The 17698-nt window shown below is 41.2% G+C and overlaps 1 protein-coding gene across 6 annotated transcripts in view; it reads left to right on the top strand.

Annotated features, from left to right (window-relative positions):
- The window catches only part of MECOM (MDS1 and EVI1 complex locus), a 686935-nt gene that overhangs the window by 643146 nt on the left and 26091 nt on the right, over positions 1–17698 (top strand). For 4 of the 6 annotated variants that reach the window (XM_020980196.2, XM_020980206.2, XM_020980220.2 and 1 more), the window contains 4 exons: positions 37–184; positions 3624–3780; positions 9585–10938; positions 13412–13499. In XM_020980196.2, coding sequence (XP_020835855.2) covers positions 37–184; positions 3624–3780; positions 9585–10938; positions 13412–13499 — 1747 coding nt within the window. The remainder of the gene's footprint in view (positions 1–36; positions 185–3623; positions 3781–9584; positions 10939–13411; positions 13500–17698) is intronic. The other 2 variants (XM_020980212.2, XM_020980203.2) reach the window with 1 other exon arrangement.

Raw genomic sequence — 17698 nt, 5'->3', positions numbered from 1 at the left:
ACAGTCTGTTATTCAAATCAATTTTTGTCTTAACAGCCTGGAGAAACACATGTTGTCACATACGGAAGAGAGAGAATACAAGTGTGATCAGTGTCCCAAGGCTTTTAACTGGAAGTCCAACTTAATTCGCCACCAGATGTCACATGATAGCGGAAAGCACTATGAATGTGAGAATTGTGCCAAGGTACCGTGAATTTGTAGGCTCTTCGGTCCCTGTCTGTAATCCTGCTCCATCCGTCACTTGCTGTGCTGTGTAAAAACAGGCCCTGAGTGGAGAAACGATAAATACCTCAGAAAAGGAAGACAGAGTGTGGGATGCTAAGAGGCATTAGTATAGGGAAGAAAAACACGTAGTGGGTATCCTTTTATTTGTGTGAGGGAGGAAGGCAGGTCTCTTTGGGGAGCCCCAGGACAAGGCATCACACGTCCTGGGGAGGTTCCTGACTCCCCTGCTGACTTCACGGCGTGGGACTATTTTATGGAATTACGTGTTGTGGACATCTGGCTCACTCTGCATGACTCTGCATCAAGTGTACCTACAGACACATGTATGCATGCACACACGTATACCCACACACACACACAGTCTTCCTCTATCTATGTACTGCTTCCTCTCAGGAGAATATAAGCTTCTTGAGGGCAAGAACTGTTTTTCATTTTGTCCATGGGTTTTCCAAACCTAGCTTAGTACCCACAATTAGTATACACTGTATATGCAGGCACTATGTCAATGTGTTCATTGATAAAGGCATCCAGGTGGAAAGACTCATTTCCCTGAGTTCAAATCTGGCCTCTGACACTTACTAGCTGTGTGATCTTGGGTAAGTCACTTAACCCTGTTTGCCTCAGTTTCCTTATCTGTAAAATGAGCTACAGAAGCAAATGGCAAACCACTCCACTATATTTGCCAAGAAAATCCCAAATGGGGTCATGAAGAGTTATATGTATGCATAAAATACTCATATATGTCAGTATGTATGTATGTACACATATATAGACACACACATATACATATGTGAATTTATACACATTTATTTCGCCTGATGCATAAGTGCTTAATAATTGGTTATTGTTTGACATATAATGCATGCATATATGACAGCGACAATAACAGCCTGACATTTACATAGCATTGTAAAGTTTACAAAGTATTATTTAACACATCCTCACAAAAACCCTATAAGGTAGATGCTATTATTGTCCCAGTTGAGGAAACTGAGGCAGAGGGCAGTTCAGGGGCTTGCTCAGGGTCACTCTGCTAGTAAGTGTCTGAAGTAGAATTGGAACTCAGATCTTTGTGACTTCAAATCCAGTACTTTGTCCATTGTTCTGTCTAGACTTCCTTCTGAAAAATAGTATGCATTTATATATAAACACATTATACATAGAGTTTCTATTACTATATATTCTATGCTAGAAGTTATGTATATAGGATATATTATATGTGTAGTATGCATACATTACATACAGAGTATATCCATAGAAACAGAAATGGGCAATTATAGAATACATGCTGCACACATTAGACAACAATTATGTAATATATATGCATATTAAATATCAGTTAATATATGTATATTAAACAACAGTATATATATATACAAGTTATATATATTATGTGGCTGTAGTAGCATTTATTATAATATATGCATGTATTAGACATGCAGTGACTGGAGTATCAGACTTGGAATTGGGAAGACATGAGTTCAGATACTTCTTCAATATACTTACCAGCTGTGTGACCCTGGGTGGGTTATTTAACCTCTGTCTGCCTCAGTTTCCTTATCTGAAAAATGGGAGTAATGATAACACCTATCTCCCAGGATCATTGTGAAGCTCAGATAAGATAGCATATGCAAAGCACTGTGTTCATAATAAATGGTATTATTATTATTATTATTATTATTATTATTATTATTATTATTATTATTATTATTATTATTATTTTTATTTGTAACTTTTAACATTAGCAACTTGTGCAGAAGTTAACAAGTTCTGTAATACTGGAAATGACTCTTAAGAACATTTTCCGTGCAGGTTCCTGCATGATTGGATGTGATTTGGCCACTGGCCTAGGAGACCAATCCAATAAGCTTTTGCTGATTAAATGTGTATAAATGTAAGGCACCGTGCTCAGTGTTAAGAATGCAGAGACAAAAATGAAAACTGTCTGCGCTATCATAGGCCTGGCTTTTTACTGGGGGATGAAGGCAAGGGTGGGGAGTGGGAAGGAGCATCTAAATAGATAAATACTAATAGGATAGTTTGAGGTGGGAGGGAAAGTGCTTTAGTAAGTGGAGCAGGAAGAGATTCCATTGATCCAATTCTTGAGGAAGGCTCGGGATTCTCAGTACAGGGATGGCATACGTTCTACAGAGGTGGCAGGTGGAATCCTGAACAGGCCAGTTTGGCTCAAACACAGAGCGTCTGCAAGGGAAGGAGGTTCCCCCAAATCGCAAGGAGGATTCTGTACAAAATCCGTCAGATCTCCTCCGTTCTCTCAAAAGCAAAATGAAAAACAGTCCTTGAGTTACGGAAGTGTCCGGTGGCTTAGGCACTTATGGAAATATCTGGAGCTGAGGAAGTCAGAGATAACAGCAATTGTTATTTTTCCATTTTTTCCCTCGTGAATAAAAAACACCAGGCATCGAAAGGATGTGTCTCTGGAGATGGACGGGACCCTGGAGGGGTTCAGGAGATGAGGGGATATCTGTATTCCACTTCCCAAAGGGACTTCAGAACATTTTGAGTCCGTGTAAATGTTTGCCTCTGGCCTTGTCTTGAAAGAGACTGTGACCTCACGTGGAGAGAGAGCATTCTCCTTTAGTTCTGAAGAAGGTCTGCCCGTGTACCCAGGGAAAGAATGTAGTTCTTAGGCAATGCATTGGCTCAGAGACCCTCGGAAGTCCGTCTAGTCTAAGGCTTCTTAATCTGAGGTCTTGGTTTTTAAATTATTTTGATAATTGCATTTCTTAGAATTGGTTTCCTCTGTAATCCTGTGTGTTTCATTTCATGCATTTTGAAAACATGATTCTGAGAAGGAGGTCTGTAGGCTTTACCAGACTTCCCAAGGGGTCTATGACTTGCTAAAACTTTAAAAAAAAAAAAGCAGATCTTTTCTAGTCCCTCCTCATTATAGACATGACCAGCCTGGGTCCTGAAGAGTTTAAGTGACATGTTCAAAGTCACACAGGCAGAACCAGGTTCAGACCAGTTTTCTTTATGCTGTGCCATGCTCTTTCCCACAAGGTCACTTCTGGTCATTTAAACTCTCTGAGAGAGCTGCCTTTTAGATGGGTTTGAGGCCATTTGGTCAAAGTGCTGAGGCTCTCCTGTGTAATGTGGGAGTGTTGACCAAAGGGAATCCCACACCCGTTAGATGCAGTGTGGACCTGGGGAAAGCAGACACTGGTGTTCATCCCTAGAACCTCTAAAAAGAACTGAGGGAGATGGTGGTGGGCTCATGCAAGCCTACTTACTGTCTTTTGGGTCTTGGTGGGAGGAGGGTGGAATGGAGGGAAGATGCTAACAGTCAGTTGGAACACCCTCCACTGTATTCTTTCTGGTCCCCTTGGCTCTGTATTTGACTTAAATTTCTTGATTAATCAGTACTCATTTCCTAGCAGGTTTTCACGGACCCTAGCAACCTACAGAGGCACATTCGCTCCCAGCATGTCGGAGCCCGGGCCCACGCATGCCCTGAGTGTGGCAAAACATTTGCCACGTCGTCCGGCCTCAAACAACACAAGCACATCCACAGCAGTGTGAAGCCCTTCATCTGTAAGTTCTTCCCTCCCCTTGCCCACTCCTCTCAATGGGTCTGTCTGTTCTCCCAAGGCCATTGTCATGGGGTAGAGCACTTCTGAAGGATGGGTACTTTCTGTAACTGCCTAGGCTGACTGGTGTGAGTGTGTGTGTGTGTGTGTGTGTGTGTGTGTGTGTGTGTGTGTGTGTAGCAGTTCTTTCCTCACTCAGATTTGTTTTCTGTGTTCCCTTGAAATCCCCCAGAGACCCTTCTTTCCAATGAAATCAGTAGCATGAGGGAGCATGTAGACAACCGGGGGAAGAATAGAAGTGTTTCTGTAATAAAGAAGGCAGGCCTCAGAGGGATTCGGATCAGAGCCAGCCAGCCAAATGGAGCTCAGATTGTAAATCTTCCTCGTTTTGGAAAACAATAAATAGAAAAGATCTTGTGAACTGAGTTGAGATGATGTGGTGAACAGGCATCTTTCTTATTTTCCTTTTAAGAGAATTCCTTAAACCTGACAGTCTAGCCACCTCTGCCTATTTAAAAATTTAGAGTCAGATTCTGGGGTTCTTCAAAAAATATGCAAGTGTTCATTGGGATGCAGAGATTATACCACTTACCCCCCCAAAAAAGGCTGCTTTAGCAGGAAGAATTCATGGAAGTCACACTCTATTAGCATATAACATCCTTGAAATCTCTGGCTCCGATCACCTTCTTTTAGTTTCAAGGTCATAGGATCAGAGATATAGAGGTGGAAAGGACTCTAAAAGCTAGATGATTTGACCGTCCTATTTTAGAGGGTTTTAGAAATTTCCATTTAGAAAATGAAATTGAGGCCCCAGGAGGTTGTGACTTACTCAGGGCCATACAGGGTAATAAGCTTCAGAGGCAGCATTTGGACCTGGGCTGTCCTCTCTTTCCTAAATACCTTTTGAGCGGTGCTTCAAGGAAGGTTGAAGCCGTTTTCTCCCGTTGGTTTATTTCTAGTTTATTAGGTAGTGTCAGTCAATGTACAAGCTTTTATCAAGTGCTTACTATGTGCCACGTGGAAAACCGGACTTTGTTTGGTAAAATGGGCATTGGGCATGAACGGGCAAAACGCAACAGTCTCTGCCCTCAGAGGACTTCCGTTCTGTTGGGGGAAATGGCGTGTTCATTTCCGCCTATCCCCAACGTACTTACCGTCCCGGTGTTGAAATGCAGTCAGTCAGTCAGCAAATGTCCACTACCCGCCAGGCACCATGGTAAGCGTTGGGAAAACAAGAAACTCGGTTGTTTCCTGGTCACCCATGCTGTAGCAGCTCTGCCCAAGTATGTGGCCAGAAGGTAAGTCTTAGCTGTGTATTGGCTGGGAGTGGTCAGACTGATACTATTTTCTGACCCAAATGTACCTGGATGCTTTTGAAATGTAGTTATTACATGGAATCATCCTTTAGGTGACGAGCCAGGAGATTACTTCTGCCAAGGCCTCAGTGTTTGGTCTTTATCATATGGCAGTTTGTAATGGAGGCTTTCAGCTCAATTTAACAAGCGTTTGTCAGATGTCTGCTGTGATAAAGAGACAAAAAACACTCCATTGCAAAGGGAACAATGAAGAGAGTGTTGAAAAAAAAAAGGGGGGCAAAAAAAAAAGATTCCAAGGGCCTGCTTCCATAGAGCCAAAGAAAGATGGAGGAGACCTCAGAGCCCGTGGGGTTCAAACCCCTTATTTGAAAGACAGAGACTAAGACTCAGTGAGTTTCAGTGACTTGTCCAAGGTTAGAGTCAGGATTTGAATCCAGATCTTCCCACTCTAGAGCCAGTATTTATTTATTTGTTTTTGCTATACCACACACTCTCCTTTTGTCACTGAAGACGCTCTCCCTTCTATGTCTAAGAGGTTAGAGACATCTCTTTTCTCTTTCTTAATTGTCCAACCATCTTGTTTGGTTCTAAATTTGTCTGGCTTTCTGAGGAGCAGAACAGATTTGGGTTCGGGTTCTGCCTCTGATGCTTATTACCCCTTGGGAGACTTTTAAAAGGCAGGGGGGTAGATTGGACAATGGGTGTTTGAGAATCCTTGTCACCAAGAAGAAATTCTTGACTTTAGGTTGTAATGCCCTAAGACTGCATATGAATATTGGTGCAGGTCATTTATTTCTGTTTCACTTTTTTGGCCAAAGAAAAGCTGTAACTCAACACAATGAATCATCAATTCATTTATTAATGATCAGTTGCAAAGAAAAGTCAGACCATGGTGATTCCATTCGCCTAAGATTCCCAGAGCTCTGCTTCTTGTTCTATTGGGATCAAGTCTTCCACTAGAGAGCATGGAGTCTTTTTCCAATAAAATCAAATAAACTGTTTCCCATTAATGCCTTCTCAGTAATCACCAGGAAATTTACCCGGCAACTGCAGTCCCCAAGTACAAAGTATGACAGGGCCCCAAGAATAATTACGAATAATAGCCGTGTAATTTCAGAACAAAAGAACTGAAAAATCAGGAGTTGGGACTGGGGGGGTTTGGAGAGTGGAGGAGGGTCACCTAAAGTTGATATCTGTTTCTCGACAAACGGCCACACACCACGATCGAGCCCACTGGTCTGTTTATGGCAACTGTCTCTTATTACAATGTCCCGCCCAAGCTTGAGTGAAAACTCACCAACACGAAGGTAATTACTTGCTGACTACCCCAAATGCTCCAGCTTCCCCAAATAGAAACCACATGCCATAATAGGCGGGATCTATTCAAAATAGGCCTTAATTTGTTTAATAAGTAGAAAATATGCAACTTTAGCTGCAAGCTAATTCCTCATTCCCCCCAAGATTACAGAATAGAGGGCCCTCATGGAGGCATGGTGGTTTGTGGTAGGCAAGGTCTCCTAAGGGATGGAAACCTCCAAGGGGAGAAGCATCCCCTTGACGCATTCTTGAGGTCCTGGGACGCGAGAGACAGATGTAGCTCACCCAGGCAGCAATAAGGTGCAAATGGAGAAGTCAGATGCACCTGATGTGACCCAAAGATGTGGAAGCTATTACTTTTCCTAAGCCCCTCCAGCTATGTAGTGTTAAGGAAAAACATTGCTGGGAAGGAAGGCCACATTGAAAACAAGAGTTCATTTGGTAAAATGGCAGACTTTTAAAAATTTCCTAACTGGGAGGTCTACCCACTGGTGGGTTTCTCCTTAAAAGGATGCCTGAAGGGACCAGGTGTGTGGCTCTTTAAACGGATTTTCCCAGTCCCAAAGGCAGGCTCTTTCTAGCCCCATGGCCAGCCCTGTAGCTGTGGAGGGGTGCTTTCCTCATGGCAGTGGTGTGAGGCAGGACAGATGTTTCCCAGATGAGGAGATTCAGAAGAGCTATGAGGAATTGACCATGGTCCTGCAGCGAGGAAGTGTGTCAGAGCACAAGGGCAGTGGATTGTAGACTAAAGTAGGAAGGGACCTAAGGTTGTCTTGTCCAGCCCCTTGTTTTATAGATGCAGAAACCAGTCCTGGGAGAGAGGATGTGATTTGCAGAAGGCCACATGGATAATCAGCCAGAGCCTCAAGACGCCAAATCCAGGGATCTTTTGTAGCATGTCTTAATCTAAATTAAATAAATTCTTGATTTTTTACAATGATGACTTCATCAGTGAGGGGAATCCCTGCTGCAGAAACTCCCTTCACCAAGGAAAATCAGCAGCTCCTCTGAAATTTATGTTGGGGGCTTCGAAGGTTAGGTTTCTTCCCCAGAGTCACACAGCTAATGTGGGTCAGAGGAAGACTGGAACCCAGATCTTTGGACACTACAACATGCTGTGCGTCTAATGCTGATGTTAAATAGGGTATTTACCAAATGTCAGCCATCTCAGTGGTAAGGTTCTCATAGTGTGAAGCAAATCTTGTTAAGTAATTTAAAGATTTAAGTCAGAATCTTGGTAATGTTTGCTGTTGGAATAATTTGGGGTGACTTACTGATGGCATTCATCCTTATGGAATTTGAGGATAATAATAATAATAGCAATCACAACAGCAATGATAATAATAACTAGTTTTTATATAGGGCTTTCCGTTTGCAAAATGCTGTACATATGTTATCCTATCAAATAGGATAACCTCACTGAAGATTTAGAGTAGGAAAAATCCTTCGAGATCACTGAGTCCATCCTGCTCATTTTACAGATGAGAAAACTGAGACCTGGACAGGTTCAGTGATCTGCCCAGGGTTACACAGCTACTAAGTATCTGAATTTGAACCTGTGTCTCTGTTCACCACATGAAGCTGTCTCTTTAAATGCTTTCACTTTTGAGCGTACCCAAGGGGCACCTGAATGATCTGATTATTTTTCTTCAGCCTAATAATACATTTATTTATACTTGGTAAGATGTGTAGACATTTAGTAGACAGAGTTATTTTATGGTTCTTACTTGGAGTGTGTGTAGTACTTTGATTTCAGTCAAAGTGTAAGTTTTATTTGAGAGGAAATTATTTTTTAAAAATTATTATTATAAAAAATCGCCCTGATGCTTGAGTTTTTAAAATGACTTTGGTTCAATAGGTCATCAGTCAAATGTAGCTACCCCCCAAAGGATTAATGGATGAATTTGGACCCTATTGGGTTTTTTCGTTTTAAAGTGAATTTGCTCAAGCAACTACTGACAAATTAGGTTTTCCTATGGGAGAACTAGGTGAGGAAGTGTAAAGTAGAAATGGAGCCCTTAGGATGTGAACCTTACAAGTCTGTGGGCATCTTACTGAAGTTAGAGGTGTTCTGACTTTCAAGGAATTCATCGGGGATATGGAGTCGGGGACCGAGGCAGACGGAGCCATGAGCACAGACCCAAGGAAACTTTTATCTGTAGTGGGAGCTCAGTCCTCTGTTTTTTGCTGAACTCTCATGCCCCACAAACCCTCAGACAGACACTCGGCCTTTTTTTGGCTTGCAAGCTGAAGAAGCCAAGCCCTGAGATAAATGGTTGAGATATGACAGCCTGCGGCCCTGTTTCTCAAGGACAGGGGTTTCCAGGAGCAGAAAGGTTAACACAAGCGCTAGTGTGAGGGGAAGTCAGAGGACGTGATCGTGGTTCATGGGAACCAGCGATGCAGGATGGGCTACATTCAATTGAGCTTCCTTTGCTGACTTAAAATAGACCCATTGTAAATTATGTCAGTCTTTCTCAAATCATGAAAATGATTGTTAAGAACGTCTCCAAATACACAATGTGCATTGTTGTGTGGCTTTGATGTGTGAATGATGAGAGCTGATGATATAATGCACAGTAAGTGAGGCTGGCACAGTCACCGGCTCTTACCCCAAGGGAATAGAAGAATAAAGGTGAATTATATGATACAGGGATTGGGGAGGGGAACTGGTTTAATTTTGTTTGGGAGCCCAAAAACTCAAGATTTTTTTTTCTTTTTAAATGACTACATCTCATGTTGCATATCTATTCTGTTTTGGGCAGTTTCCTTGTTGATATCTTACTGGGGTCACATTGGTGAATCACTGCATGACACATTTTAAACTTTCCCCAGGAAATCAAAAGCCGTTTGAAAATACACAAACCATGAGAATCAACCAAGGGATATTTTCTCTCTGTGTCTCCATTTTTAAATTTTAATTAAATTTTTTTTTTTTGGTATGCGCTGTCTTAAGACATTTGTCAGGTTGGAGGCCTTGTGTTGGCCCCTTTGGAAATGAGGTTTGTCTGGCTTGGTGCATTCTCTGCTTCAGTCCCACTGAGAGACATCCCTTCCTGGCTTCCTGATGGACAGACATTTGGGGGGAGGGTGAAAGGAATCGTGATGATTTACTAAACTCCGACCGCTTGCCTGCCATCCCGCCTGAGACTGTTTTTTTGTTGTTTGTACGCAGGTGAGGTCTGCCATAAGTCCTATACCCAGTTTTCAAATCTTTGTCGTCATAAGCGCATGCATGCTGATTGCAGAACCCAAATCAAGTGCAAAGACTGTGGACAAATGTTCAGCACTACATCTTCCTTAAATAAGCACAGGAGGTTTTGTGAGGGCAAGAACCATTTTGCAGCAGGTGGATTTTTTGGCCAAGGCATTTCACTTCCTGGGACCCCAGCTCTGGATAAAACATCCATGGTTAATATGAACCATGGCAATCCGGGCCTTGCTGACTATTTTGGTGCCAATAGGCATTCTGCTGGTCTTACCTTTCCAACAGCTCCTGGATTTTCTTTTAACTTTCCCGGTTTGTTTCCTTCTGGCTTGTACCACAGGCCGCCCTTGATACCTGCTAGCTCTCCTGTTAAAGGACTGCCGAGTACTGAGCGAAACAAAAGTCAAAGTCCCCTCATGACACATCCTCAGATACTGCCAGCTACCCAGGATATTTTGAAGGCACTAAGTAAACACCCCCCTGTAGGGGAAAATAAGCCAGTGGAGCTCCAGCCTGAGAGGTCCTCTGAAGAGAGGCCCCTGGAAAAAATCAGTGACCAGTCAGAGAGTAGTGACCTTGATGATGTCAGTACCCCAAGTGGCAGTGACCTGGAAACCACTTCTGGCTCTGATCTCGAAAGTGACCTTGAAAGTGATAAAGAGAAATTTAAAGAAAATGGTAAAATGTTCAAAGACAGAGTAAGCCCTCTGCAGAGTTTGGCTGCAATAAATAATAAGAAAGAATACAGCAATCATTCCATTTTCTCACCATCTTTAGAGGAGCAAACGGCGGTGTCGGGAGCTGTGAACGATTCTATAAAAGCTATTGCGTCTATTGCTGAAAAATACTTCGGTTCCACAGGACTGGTGGGGCTGCAAGACAAAAAAGTTGGAGCTTTACCTTACCCTTCCATGTTTCCCCTCCCATTTTTTCCAGCATTCTCTCAGTCAATGTACCCATTTCCTGACAGAGAGTTGAGACCGTTGCCTTTGAAAATGGAGCCCCAGTCACCAGGCGATGGGAAGAAAGTCCAGAAGGGTAGCCCTGAGTCTCCCTTTGACCTCACCACCAAAAGGAAGGAGGAGAAATCTGTGACTCCGGCCACCTCCAAACCAGCAGCAACGCCTCTCACGAGCCAGGATCAGCCCCTGGACCTGAGCATGGGTAGTCGGAGCCGAGCTAGTGGGACGAAGTCGACTGAGCCTCGGAAGAACCATGTTTTTGGCGAAAAGAAAGGAGGCGGCATTGACCAAAGGAAGGTTTCGGATGCCTCTTTGCAGCATGCCAGACCAACTCCTTTCTTTATGGATCCCATTTACAGGTAATGGGCTAATCATAGTGCACCTGTGAAACCTCAGTCATGTTCCAGAAAAAAAGTTTACTGCCTTCCAAGAAGTCAGTCAGTCAGTCAGTGTCTCTGTCTGTCTGTCGGTCTGTCTGTCTCTCCCGGTTGGTACCCAACATATGGTCACCAAAGTACCACAAGTTGATATAATCCATCACTGAGATGTGGCAAGGCATAAATGTTCAGAATTTGAAATACCTTCCATGGCTTTTTTTTTTCTTTGACAGTAAATCTCATTTTTTGAGCACTCACTTTACTGAGTGGAATTTATAGAAAAACTCTGTTTAAAATACCTTGTCAAGTGGCTGAAGGTTGTGGACCTTGAAGGATTAACCCAGATATGTGGGAATGCTTCAGTGGGTCAAGTTATTTGAAATAAGGTGATGTGGATGTCAGTGCCAATCCGAACTTTATTAGCTGGCTCTCACATCATTAACGAGTGTTAGTCATGCTCTGTTTCTAAATAAATCTTCTAGGAGCACTGCAGAAATGAAATATTAGCCATAAAAACTTTTTGTATATAATATGGATGGCCAATTTTTAAAAAATACCAGGTCCACTTATTATGATTAAAATGATGGAGACAAACATCCATTATCTAAATTTTTCATCTGCATCGCCAAACTTTTCATTTTTAATAAAAGATTCTGGCTAATAAATCAAATCTTATGTGTAGGAATTTTTTAAAAAGCCTGATAGTGGCCTACAGTTTGTCTATTCAGAGTAGAATATGTCTTAGGCTTCACATTTCTCTTATTTTGCATGAATATTTTTGCTCTCAAGAATTAGTGGAATTTACAAAGAATGTTTTTCTAGGCTCTCTTAAGACAGAGCATTTATGTATGTGAGCTGATTCTTGTTTATCAAGAGAAGGTTTTATGTTCTTCACATCAGAAATACAAATCCTAGCGGAAGAGACATGTGCCCTTTTCTGTATAAGGTTAAAATCCCCCCAGTAATATTGGGAATAATATATACACATATACACACATATTTATATATATACACATATACACACATACACACAAATAATTTGGCTTTGATCAACTGAAATGCTTTTCTACATGTTATATTGTTTGAATCTAACCAACAAAGTACCAGTATTATTTATAGAATATTAAGGAAGGAGATTTCCCAGAATTAGCTACTCCATTTTAAACTCATCAGAGAGAATCAGAAAGCAATCAAAAATGGATGAATTTTGATAAGTTTTCAGTTCTTTTCAATAGCTCTCACTTAAATCTTTTGAAGGCCCCGTCATTAGAGGAAAGATTGTTGGGGACTGGACATAGATTGTTTGCCCTACAAATTGGATTTTTTGGGTCAACATTATTTTTGGGTTGGCTCTCAGGAGGAAGCCTTGGAAGGGACGTTTCTTAGTCTTCCGCTGCTTGTACCTCTCTTAATGTCAAGAGCCTTCTGCTTTCCAGTGTGTTCCTCAGTTCCATTATTACCTTCACCTCCAGTCCACCAGCCCACCTTCCCTCTTCAGCCACACACATACCACTGTTTCTTCTCTAGCTGATTCTCTAGCCATCACCTTCCCCCACATATCCCAGCCCCAGCCCAGGTGTTGATCTGACATTTTAGTCAACTAATCCAACCTTCCAAACTTTTGTTTATATGGGTTATAGTTATCAACATTTACAATATTAAAAATTAAAACCAATAAATTTCAAACTATTATTTGTTATTCATTTGAAATCATCATAATATACCTATTACATGTTGACATTTTCAATGAAAAAAATAACTATGCTGCTGTTAGTTTCAGGGCCCTTTGCTATATGCTGGGGTCATGTAGCATTATCTCACCCCTCCCCAGATTTCCTGTACTGAAGGAGATTACTTTCTAATCTGGAGCAAATTTTAAAATTGTTTTTGAACGTCCTTGCATGAGAGTTTTGAAATGGAAAGGAAAAGAAGGGTAGAGATCAGTTTAATTCAGTCCATTGTGATGTGCAGCTTTCTCATTTAAGAAGATATTAAAAAATAATAGATAGGGATAATGATTGGAGCCAAAGAAGGGATGGGCTAGTTTTCAGGTAACCTTCAGTAGCTGGACTTCAGTTTCTTATCATCATCTCTTCCTTCTGGCTAGGTCAGTGCAGAAGTGTTGGAATCAAAGTCAAAGTGTCCAGAAATTGGTCAGTAATTAACTTGGTAAGCGTGTGACAGACAGGAGGATGAGGACATATTTTATGGTGTGGGGAAGATTTTTCCTTTACTAGTGGGGTCTTCTCCCTTTGGATCTGCGCCATCTTGTTTTTCTAATCAGAACCATGTGTATGCATGGAGAGCCCAGCAGATCTCTTTATGTTTTTATTAGTGTATTTCCCAGAAATCTCTCACTTGCTTTATTGTAAACTTTTTTAAATGTCAGGTGGTTATGTACTGATCGATATATGAGACTGATTCATCACCAGCGAATGTAATTTTAACCTTACAGGGTAGAGAAGAGAAAGCTCACTGACCCACTTGAAGCTTTAAAAGAGAAATACTTGAGACCTTCTCCAGGATTCTTATTTCATCCACAAGTAAGTATTTTTGGGCGTGAGATGTCGAGCTTGTAAACGAACTTGTTGATCTTGAAAAGCAGATGCAGTGAAATGAAAGAAATCTCTAGAACGTGAGGATTTCCTATGACGCTCATGCGGAAGAGCACAGGAAATTCGAGAATTCCAACTCAGTCTTTTTAATGAAGAAAAACAAGTGAATATTCATGTAAAAAACCAGGCCTTAATGTTACTGTATAGTCTGTTCTTAGCAGCCTATAGAATTACTGTCTTATTTGGATTGAACATGGTTCAATATACAAAAGGATGGGGGTGGGCTGAGGTTTTAAGGTTATAGTCTAAGCTTTACTGGTATAAAGGAAAGGATCAGCATCTCCTGGTGGTTCGTCCTAGGCTACTGACTGATGGTATTTTTATTTTTTCTTCTGCTGCTGGAGAAAACAGGAAATTGTTCACCTAGCGCACTGTTTCCATAGAACAGAGCTTCTTAAACTGGGAAATTTCAGGCAGCCCAATGAGCTTGGATGGGAAGAAAAAATATTTTTATTTCAATGGAATTTGCTTATTTTGTAATCCCAAGTATTTTATGCATTTTGAAACATAGTTTTGAGAAGAGTTCCATAGGTTTCACCAGACTGCCCAAGGAGTCCATTTCTGATACAGACACACGCACACAGTTAAGAATCCCTGACATAGATGATAAAGGCATCTATTTGGTGATCCATCAGTCTTTGAGCAGAACATCTGCATCACCTTAGCCTCCAACAGCAGGTAAACAACGTGGGTATTTACTAATTTAGAGGAGAGCCACGTTTCTACTTCCTCACTGCCCAGCAAGTGAAGGCATCCTAGTTGGCTCATTACTTTACCTCTACTTCCTTATTTGCTTCAACAAGTGTTTTCCCCAAGCTTTCATTTCAGTTCATCAAGTATTTCCCAAGTTCTTGTTATCTGCTGAGGCACCTTAGGAGGTGCTAAGAATACAAAAACAGAAAGGAAACAGTTTCTGCCATCCAAGAGTTTACATTCTCCTGAAGGGGAACAATGCAGATGCTAATGTGTTTGTACAGCATAATACAAAGTGGTGTTGTGTTATTTCAGAAAGGGGATCACTAACGGCTTGGGGGTGAGAGTGAGGAGGAAAGGTCTTGTCTGGGAAGGAGGTGGCTGTGCTTTGAAGGCAGCTAAACATTTTCTATTTAATGTCTAGGGAAAGAGAAATAACAGTGAAAATACTCTGAATCTGTGTTTTTTGTTTGTTCTTGTCTCTTGTTATTTCTTCTTGGATAGTAAGCAGAATTTTTAGGGCATTTCTAGGAAATCGAGTAATTCAATTAGTTAAATTAACCAATAATTTATAATAATTTGTAACTAATAATAACTAATTCAATTGGTTAAATTTAAAAAGTGGCTTATCCAACTCAAAGTTGTCACTCCCCTTCCACTTTGAACAGGTAGTATAAATGCTACCAAAATAGCTATGCACCCAAGCCATGATTTTGTTATCTTGTTTCTTTATTTTATTCTTTTATTACTTTATTCTAGACAAGGCCTTACTTCTGAATCCTCCTTAACCGTTATGAGAGCCAACGTATGAGCTGGTTGTCAGGAAGGTGCTCAGCAATTCTCGCCCCATGAGAATTCTGCACCTGATTTACAAATAGCTTCATCTGATAGTAGCCCTTTGAACAATGGACTCACACATGTCACATGACTGTTTCTTTGCCATTTTGGTAACAGTTTTAACTAGGAGGGTCAGGCAACAATGTGCTTCACTAGAGATCTACTTTTTGGAAAAGAAATGTTTCAGGGAAAATGTTCTTCTCTCAGAATAGCGTAGATATTTACCAATTATTGTTTGTCAACATCTTACTTTTCAGCTGATTTAGATTACATGTATTTGGAACTTCCCCAAATAGATCCCCGGATAGTGGGTTTATTTTTTCTTTACGGAAAGTTTATGCACTCGATGGTTCTAGAACTCAGTTAGAAATGTCATGATCAGATTTTTAATGATATATATTGATCATGGTTGGTTGCCATGGAACCTACAAATCTGATTGTGTAACTTGTGAAAAACAGCATGACAGCTAGGACTGAGAAGCTGGAGGACCAGGTTCTAGTCTCGGCTGCGTATGTACCTCTACCTCACAGTGTGTGTGTCGCTGGAACAAATTCACCTGATGCCTTGAGGCCTCCACTTCTTTGTCTATAAAATGGGAGAGTTGGATTGCCTGATCTCTGACATCCCTTCCAATGCAAACATTTTACAACTTCTTTCTAACCCATCGAGGTGTAGTAGTTCACAGCAGCATGACAGCTTGTAAAGAGTACTGGACTTGGAGTGGGAAGCACTTTAAAAATATCTCATTTGATCCTCCCAACACTCCCATGAGTAGATATTATTATTCCCATTTAACAGCTGAGAAAGCTGAGGCAGACAGAGGTTAAGTACCTTGCCCAGGGTCATGCAGCTAGTAATTGCTCAAGGGTGGATTTGAACTCCAGTCTTTCTCACTCCAGGCTCAATCCTCTGTCCGCTGTGCCATTAAACTGCCTTTATACTCTCAAAAATTATAGAGGACTTCAAAGAACTTTTCTTTATGTGGGTTATAGCAATCAACAATTACAAATTAAAACCAGTAAATTTTAAACCATTATGTTTTAGTTCATTTAAAATCATCATACTGTACCTATTACATAGTGATATTTGAAATAAAAAATAACTTCTTAAAAAATTAATGAGAGGAGTGGCATCGTTTTACATATGTTGGGCACATCTCTTTAATGTTTGGATTAATAGATGACATTCTCATTTCTGCTTCTGCATTCATTCTGTTGCAATACATTGTTTTGGATGAAGTATATGAGAAAATCTGGCTTCATGTAGATATGTAGTTGGAAAATGGAGTATTTCAATAGGTAAAGAAGGTCTTAATATTATTATGAAGATAGTTTTGACCATGAGAGCCCCCTGAAAAGGTCTTTGGATGGCGAGGAAGTTGCCCTTGATAGTTCAGGGGAATGATTATTATAAGGAAAAAATACAGTCTTTGAAAATTAAAGGATGTTCCTTGCTAGCAGGTACCAGGCATTGTATGGTTATGTGGACCAGGTATCAGAGAGAAATGTGGGATGTTGTAATGACCAGAATCTGAGCTGATAGTTTGATCCTTAGCAAGTGTTTGTAGGGCCACTGAAGGATCGTTTAGGTGTCTGCCTTTGATCTGTACATCTTAGAGGTTCAAAGGAGTGAAGGACAGTAACAGACTGACAGGCCTTTATTAAGGGCCTGCTGTGCATCAGGCACTGTACTAAGGACTGGGATATAAAGGAAGTGTATCGAGGATGGTCTGGCACTCTGGACAGTTTGCCCATTGGTGCCTGGGGTTGGGACTACGAAAGAGAGATGGAGATCTTGTGTAGAAAAAAACAGAGGCGTCAGTGATGACGTGTGATGTTCAGATTTGTGGGTTCCATTTGTTAGTGTGTTGATTTCTTTGAGGTCAAGCGGGTCGACATTTTCTGTCACCTAGGACAACTCCTATTTAGACTTATCCATCTTCCTGTTTCTTTTTTAAAGAAGGGCATTTACTGCATGTGTTCCTGAACTTGGAGTATGTTCAGGTGTTTCATTTTTCTGGGTCTTGCTTTCATCAAGCCTGACATTAAAAAAAAAAAAGTAAAAAAAGACCCCACCACCTCTATTGCTGTCCTTTGCTCACTCGTCTCCCTCAGTACCGGTGCCTCAGGATCGCTGGCTGCCATCACAGAGCATGTTGAAGGAGGGGTAAATATTTAACTTTATTTTTCTGGATGATTATTTATGACGCAGACTTGTAACTCTGGGCATCTCTTGGCTCGTGGTCTGATGAAGCAGATTTAAAAGGCCCCAAGTTCATCATAATTCTCCTCTTAGAAGTATAGTTATAAGCCTTGGATGGCTTGTGATTATGCTTCTAGTAAGAGATACAGCTCTCTAAAAATGGCCTCATTGATTGGGATCCTGGCCCCAAACTGGGAAAGGTCATTTTCTCCCAGAGCTGGTGGGTCCTCAAGTCACAAACAAAGGGACAGAGGAAATGCAACCGTGGGGATTTGTGAGAAATAAGATTATCTCCTTCAGTCTTTAACGGAATAGGAGTAATGTGCTTGGAAATGGAAGCCAATTGCGTCCAGCTGAAGTCAGGCCAGGCAGCCACCTGAGTGAGCACCTGGGG

Source organism: Phascolarctos cinereus, unplaced genomic scaffold, assembly GCF_003287225.1.
Source record: "Phascolarctos cinereus isolate Bilbo 61053 unplaced genomic scaffold, phaCin_HiC Scaffold_7;HRSCAF=346, whole genome shotgun sequence".
Lineage (NCBI taxonomy): Eukaryota > Metazoa > Chordata > Mammalia > Diprotodontia > Phascolarctidae > Phascolarctos > Phascolarctos cinereus.
This window is presented reverse-complemented; position numbering and strand designations above follow the sequence as displayed.